Source organism: Pollachius pollachius (assembly GCF_949987615.1).
Source record: "Pollachius pollachius genome assembly, chromosome: 3".
NCBI lineage: Eukaryota > Metazoa > Chordata > Actinopteri > Gadiformes > Gadidae > Pollachius > Pollachius pollachius.
The window spans coordinates 48,968,934-48,976,433 of record NC_136936.1 but is presented as its reverse complement, the minus strand read 5'-3'; the positions used below and the strand labels follow the sequence as shown (position 1 = coordinate 48,976,433).

Sequence of the window (7,500 nt, the reverse complement as noted above, 5' to 3'; positions counted from 1 at the left end):
GTCTGTTGACACACGCAAAAACACACCCTGGGCCCTGATGTAAACAAGTATTAATGCGTAGCGTGATTGCATGTTTATATTATTCGTCCTAGGCTCAAGTGTCGACTTGAGTGCTGATTCACACAGCCGCAACGCACACACATACGCATTATCGCACACACACTCACTCACACACACACACACAATCACACACAAGCAAACGTATAATCGCACATACACAAAATGTTATTGAAATACATTACATTAAATATGCAATACATTATGGTGTACAATATATTCAAAATTGGATACCTCTCATAATCATGAGATTTAAGACACTATATGTTACTGATGAATAACTCCTCCAGATTCAGTTCCCATCATCGCTACAAAAGAGAGTTCATTAAGTGAATCCAAGAAAAACTGCCCGAATGTAAAACACTTTGGAATAGCAGAACAAGAGGGACACAAAGTTCCTGAGAAGCATTGCTTCTGCAAAGGTCAAAACCGCAGCTTTAGTCCACTTTACGTTTTCAAAAAAGCCAAAAGCCTGAACGGAAATGTCATTTTTGAAAGTCTGTCCTTTCCAGTGCGGGAGGAAAGGGCCTGATTGACACTTCACTGTCTCAACCATGCAGTTTGACAAGAGTAAAAAGAAAGCCATTTAACTCCTCCTCCAAAAGCCCACCAACCCAAATACCAGGAGCAGGACTCTTTAGATCCATTTTCTGTGTCTTTCAAGACGGCCCAAAGGGCTTTGAAGCGACCCTCGTTAGGTCCCAAACTTAACGAGCGGCGCCCTCAGCCACTCACCACGCCGTAGGAGTACGTGTCACACGTCTCGGACACGGGGAGACTCTGGATGACCTCGGGGGCCATCCAGGGGAAGGTCCCCACCAAGGAGACGTGGGTGGTGTGGGACAGGAACCTGGAGGCCCCGAAGTCACAGATCTGGAGGAGGAGGAGGAGAAGGGAGGAGAGAGGAGGAGGTGAAAGAGGAGGAGAAGGGAGGAGAGAGGAGGTGGAGGAGGAGGAGGTGAAAGAGGAGGAGAAGGGAGGAGAGAGGAGGAGGAGAAGGGAAGAGAGAGGAGGTGGAGGAGGAGGAGGTGAAAGAGGAGGAGAAGGGAGGAGAGAGGAGTTGGAGGAGGAGGAGGTGAAAGAGGAGGAGAAGGGAGGAGAGAGGAGGAGGAGGAGAAGGGAGGAGAGAGGAGGTGGAGGAGGAGGTGAAAGAGGAGGAGAAGGGAGGAGAGAGGAGGAGGAGGAGAAGAGAGGAGAGAGGAGGTGGAGGAGGAGGTGAAAGAGAAGGAGAAGGGAGGAGAGAGGAGGTGAAAGGGGAGGAGAGAGGAGGTGGAGGAGGAGGTGAAAGAGGAGGAGAAGGGAGGAGAGAGGAGGAGAGAGAGGAGGAGGAGGAGAGGGAGAAAGAGAGGGGAGAAGGAGGAGAGAGAGGAGGAGTAGGGGGAGGGAGGATTAGTAGGTAGAGTGGAGGGGGAGGAGTAGGGGGGCAGGAAGAGGAGGGGAGAGGAGGAGGAGTTGGGGGGGTGGGAGGAGGTTAAGTGATACAGTGTTTTAGAGGAAAATCTTCTTAGTGGAAACCCATTACCCCGTGATTGTTACCAAGTGTAAGTGTGAGTAATACGGTCAAATGGAGGTGCATTTAACCAACCTGCTTCACCATTTCCAACTTACATTATGAACCGAGAGAAAAACGTCTCCTCAGACAATATTGATTTATTAGTGTTTCTTTTACATTTACATTCGGGGCATTTAGCGGACGCTTTAACCCAAAGTGACTTGCAATAATTACATTTGTCAGAAGAAAGAGAAACAACAATATGCCACTGTTGGAACAGTAAAGATGTTCATAGTTAACCCATTCCCCGTACATATTTCGATGTAGTAGTGCTACATGTTTAGTAGTGATGATGTAGTGCTTCCATGTGTGGTGGAAAGGAGACTCTCTTCTAGGTTCATCGAGAGGGTCTTCAACCTACCTTGAGAACTTGATCTGCTCCAATAACAACTGCAAAAGATCATCACATTTCACCGTCAGTACAAGAGCAATATACTTCACTCCACCTTCCCAAATATAAACATAATTATTATATATATATATATTCATATATATATATATATAACATTTAGAGAGATAAAGCTAGAGAGATAGAGTAGGGATATAGAGATAGATATAGATAAAGATAGCGAAAGAGATAGAGATAGATAGATATAGATAGATGATGATATATATATATATATATGTGTGTGTAGGTGGGTATCTCCTAGTTATTCTTAGCAGACAAACACTCCCAAGCACTCATCACAACACATCTGTCCCCATGCACAATAAAAGTGTTTGTGAGCGCTCACCGTTGCGGGACTTGAGGTCTCGATGGATGACCTTGACGGGTGCCTCGGCGTGTAAGTAGTGCATTCCTAATGAGGGGAAGTGAGAGTGATCAGTCGGACTACAGACGGTCCACCCTGCAGCTGTGTCATCCTGTGTGCGTGAGGAGCTCTCTGGCCCTTCATCTCCACGGAGAGAACGCTTAATGAGGGGGCGCGCGTCCGCACGGCTCCTCGTACAGACGACACGGTAGTGACGACAACGACGAGGTTCTGAGAGACATCTCGTCAACAACTGAAGTCGGAACGCGGTCCCCTTCGTTAGGAACGGGTACGAACGGTCTTCCTGTGGTCAGTGCAGACCCAGGCAGAGGTTGGTGGGCATCGGGGAAGAGCAGCATAGCAGGCCTTAATGCACGCTATATAACGTCCACATCTAAGGCGAGGACACTTTGTACCGAGCCTACTGCGGAATCAAATAGATTAGATCGTTATTGTGCTTTTGTGGGAATGTGGTTTAGGCAAAAAATCATAAAACACACCAAAAACATCCTAGACACGCCCAGAAAAGAAACGAGAGGGCGTTTCAGACAAAACACAACAAATCCCTGCAGGAACTGTCACATCAACGGCGAAGGGATGCACCATGTGATCGCCGTACCTTTGGCGATGTCGATGGCCCAGGTCATCACATGCTGCATGTCCATCGCCCAGCTGGCGTCGCTGGACAGGAAGTCGTACAGGGACCCCCCGCTGGCGTACTCTGCAACAACACACGCACACAACACGACAACACACACACACTCTCATTTATAAATCCTCCGGCGTCGTGGCAACGCTCCACGACACGACAACAACAACAACAACAACAACAACAGCAACAACAAAAAGAAAAGCTTTAATAGAATTGGAAAAACAAATTGTAGATGGCTGTATAATTACACGGCTATCATTCTGGGTGTCAGCAATGTACTATTTGAGTGCCCGCAATACGGGAGCGCGAGTTCCGCCGGCATTATCTAATAACGGCGGCGGGGTGAATCGCCGACAGAAGCGACGCGAGGGCGGCTGACAGTGTGTTGTTTACAAATTGCTCCCGTCAACGCCCTGTCACCACAGATGAGCTCGTTTGTCACAAAGCTTTGAGGAGATGTTGGCTCAGTTTAGCACCCCTCCCCCACCTCAACCCACACAAACACACACACACTCACGCACACACACACACACAAGCTCTCAAGCACACACACACACAAGCTGACATGCATGCGCACAAAATGACATGCTCGCATACACACACACATATGCGCAGGCTGACATGCTAACCGACACATACACACATAGACCCACACACACACGCACACACACAAGGTGACATGCACGCACTCACATAAGAGCTGACATGCACGCGCACACAAATATGCACACACTGACATGGGTACAAAGACACAAACACACACACACAAACCCACAAGAGAAGAATGTTAAAAACTATCAGCGTCGTTCAAATTCTGCAGCTTCTAAAGCACATTTATCTAATTCTTTTGGAAAACATTTCAACAAATGGCATTTCAACTGCCCCACTCTTTGGCAGCATAAGAAGGCTTCTGGGCGCTTATGGAACTTGATAACCATGTAGATGCGAATCTCAATCAAATCCTCATGTGAAATCATGTCCTGAATGACAACCACTGATTTGGGGATAAATCTGTTTTTGTTTTGAATAGACGCAGGCAGAGACACACTGCTCTCTAGTGTCTCGTATCAGCCTGACAACATGCAGACGCTTTATGTGTGTTGGGCTTAAGTAAATCCAATAAGGACTTGATTGGCAATTCAAATACTAAAGTTATGTTTTAGCCATATAATGATATTCGATATAACATAACACAAGAATGGATAGTCTAGACCAGGGATGGGCAACTGGCGGGTCGAATTTGTGCGGCCCGCGAGTTCATTTGTATATATTATTGGTTTTTCAGTCGTCATTTGAACCAAACTGTAATTAATTATGTCAGCCGCTAGATGGCGCTCCCCGAAAATGTAAAGGTATGTAGCCAAGTGGATGGTCTTGGAATTACCACGTCGACCTCACCTCCTCTTTTAGCGGGATTTACAAAAAAAAAGAATTTTACAAACATGAGCGCTCAAAAAAGAAAACTAGAAGGAGAAAATCGCGTTTTCCAGCCAAGACGGGAAACAGATTATCTTTTTACAGATTGCAAAGGAAAACCCATGTGTTTAGTGTGCTTGGAAACAAAATCGGCAATGAAGGATTTTAACTTGAGCCGCCACTACAACGCCACGCACAAAGAAAAGTATGACAAGTACACCGGAGCGGCCAGAGCCGCTATCGTTGCTGATCTCAAGCGAAAAATACACCGTCAGCAAAGCTTTTTTACCAAAGCCACGACCACACAGGAATCGTCACTGAAAGCATCTTATGTTTGCTAAAGCAAAGAAGCCCCTGTCAGATGGTGAAATGGTGAAGCGATGTGCAGTTGAGATGGCGAAAGCTTTTGGAGACGACAACATGGCTAAGAACTTTGAAACGGTCTCTCTGTCCCGACGCAAAGTGACCAGAAGAATTTTTGATATTCAAAATCATGTCGAGGGAAAGCTCAGGGAAATCATGAACGACTGCAAGTACTTTTCCTTAGCGCTAGATGAGAGTACAGATGTGATGGATGTAAGCCAGCTCCTCATCTACACACGAGCAGTAAACAGTTCATTTGAAGTGCATGAGGAGTTATTGAAACTGGTGTCTTTGCATGACACTACCAAAGGACAGGACATTTTCAACGCTGTTGAAAGTGTTGTGAGTGAGCACGGAGGCTTTGACAAGCTGTTGTTGCTGACGGTGCGCCATTAATGCAAGGAAGACGCACTGGATTCGCCGGGCTTCTCAGACAGAGTGGCGTTGACTGTCCAATACTGCACTGCATCATACATCAGGATGGTAACGTTATTTTCAGCTATTGTTATCGGTGATAAATAGGGCTGCCCCCAACTAAAAACTTTCCTAGTCGTTGCCACTTTATTCCGGTTATCGACGAATGGTTTGCGGTGCTGTCAGAGATCGGCGGCGGAGGCAGGCACGGAGCGGCCGGGCAAACGCTTTTACTAATGATCCGTTATTTTCTGACTGAACAGCCTCCTGGAAATTATATTTTATCATTCATAAAATTATAAACTAACGAAACTCGTTAAAGCAAGTCATTTGGTGCTTTAAAAGTCACGATTTTAATCTGAGACAGATTCCACTTCTCTTCCCGTCCTTTCTGGTCGACTAACGTTTGTTCGCCTGTGAGGCAGCCCTAATTATCAATGTGTTTGTCTTAGTGAGATTTAAAAATAAATAATGACTACAATGTTGGTGAATCCAATTTATTTTATATTGCAGGAGGCCCTCTGTGCCAAGTCTATGAACTTCAGCCATGTCATGGATTTAGTAACGAAAGTTACCAATCTCATTCGAGGAGGAAACAGGTCTCTTAATCATCGGAAGTTTGTAGCCTTTTTAGATGAAGTGTGCGCGGCGTACGGGGATTTACAGATGCATACGGAGATAAGGTGGATGAGCCGCGGGAAATGCTTGGAGAGGTTTTTTGCGCTGCGCTCTGAAATCCCTGTATTTCTCGAGGAGAGCATACGATGTGACACCAGTGCGTACTGCAGTCAACTCAGGGACACTGATTTTCTCTGTGACATGGCCTTCCTTGCAGACATCACATCTCATCTCAATCGCCTGAATTTGCAGTTGCAGGGAAGAGGCCAAACTGTGTCGGATCTGTATGCACACATGAACGCGTTTAATGCTAAACTAGCCCTGTTTAAAGAAGGCTTCCAATCCGACCGTCCGAATTTGGCACACTTCCCCTCATGTGAAGAGATGCGCAAAGATGCTCCCGAATGCGATGAAACCATGCAAACCAAGTACAAAGCAGAAATTGAAAAACTGCAGCAGCAGTTTAAGAGCCGCTTCCAAGACTTCTACGCCATGCAGTCACGCATCGCGTTGTTCACTGACCCGCTCTCTGCTGCTGTCAGCGAGCAGCCCCCTGAGCTGCAGCTTGAACTGTGCGAACTACAGGCAGACCAGTTTTTCCAAGCAAACCGCAACTTCGAATTTTGCACTTTCGATGGCCAGCATGTTTGGGAGCACTTACATCTGCGAGAGCAACTTCTCAATGATGAAGCACATCAAGTCCAAAGAACGAAACCGACTGACCGATGAGACACTCTTTCAGCTCATGCAGATTGGATGCACCAATATTGAGATTGACATTCAGTCTATTGTGCGCCAGCAGGAGAGGCCACAAGTGTCTCATTAAGACAGGATTTTAAAGATGTAACAATTTTAGAAATATCATTTGAAAAAAAAGAATTGCACTATAAGAGATAGATATGTTTTGGTTTTTGTAGTAATATTAGATAATTGTTTGAGACCCCATTGCACTGAAATAATATATTCAAAGAATGTGGATTTTTTTCTTTATGTGTAAAGTTCACAACTCACCCATGGTGAAATGTTGATTTTTCTTATGAAAATATAAATGTTATTGTTGGAATATGGATTGTTCTTAAAAAATAAATATGTAAATTGAAATGTTCAAAATGTTGGCCCACTAGTGAGCCTTGTTTGGGTCATGTGTTCCTGACTGAAAGAGCCAAATTGTCTGTAATGTTTGAAAATTGGTATAATAAACTTTGATTGCCAGTATATTTGTTCTATTTATTAAATTAGTTAGCTATAGTAGGCCAATTAAGTGACAAGGTTATAATGGTGAAAGTGCATGTTGATATACGTGGCCCTCTGGTAGTGAGGTGAAAATTTGTGTGGCCCTCTGGTAGTGAGGTGAAAATTTGTGTGGCCCTCCCTTTTATCAAAGCTGCCCATCCCTGGTCTAGACTATGACCCTCATCCTGTTGTAAACGTTGTCGTTCACATTTATGACCAGCAGAACAGAAAATGCATCTGTTTTGATATCATTTTACAATATAAATATTTATTTTCTCATGGCTAAGGTGATGCTTAATTTCCTCTGTTTTTTAATTGTCATTTTATTGTTACGACAAACCACACATCCGCTGGTAAATCAGCACTAAACCTGTCTGTACTTTGACCTTTCCACCCTATATCCCACTTCCACAGATAATACCGTTGATATTTTCATATTTTCC

The 7,500-nt window shown here is 45.0% G+C and overlaps 1 protein-coding gene across 2 annotated transcripts in view; it reads right to left on the bottom strand.

Moving 5' to 3' along the window:
• Nucleotides 1–7,500, bottom strand: part of map3k20a (mitogen-activated protein kinase kinase kinase 20a) — a 26,041-nt gene that overhangs the window by 11,675 nt on the left and 6,866 nt on the right. For both annotated transcript variants that reach the window (XM_079732529.1, XM_079732530.1), the window contains exons 4-7: nt 2,981–3,082; nt 2,344–2,409; nt 1,971–1,999; nt 793–930 (exon numbers count right to left, since the gene is read on the bottom strand). In XM_079732529.1, coding sequence (XP_079588655.1) covers nt 793–930; nt 1,971–1,999; nt 2,344–2,409; nt 2,981–3,082 — 335 coding nt within the window. The remainder of the gene's footprint in view (nt 1–792; nt 931–1,970; nt 2,000–2,343; nt 2,410–2,980; nt 3,083–7,500) is intronic.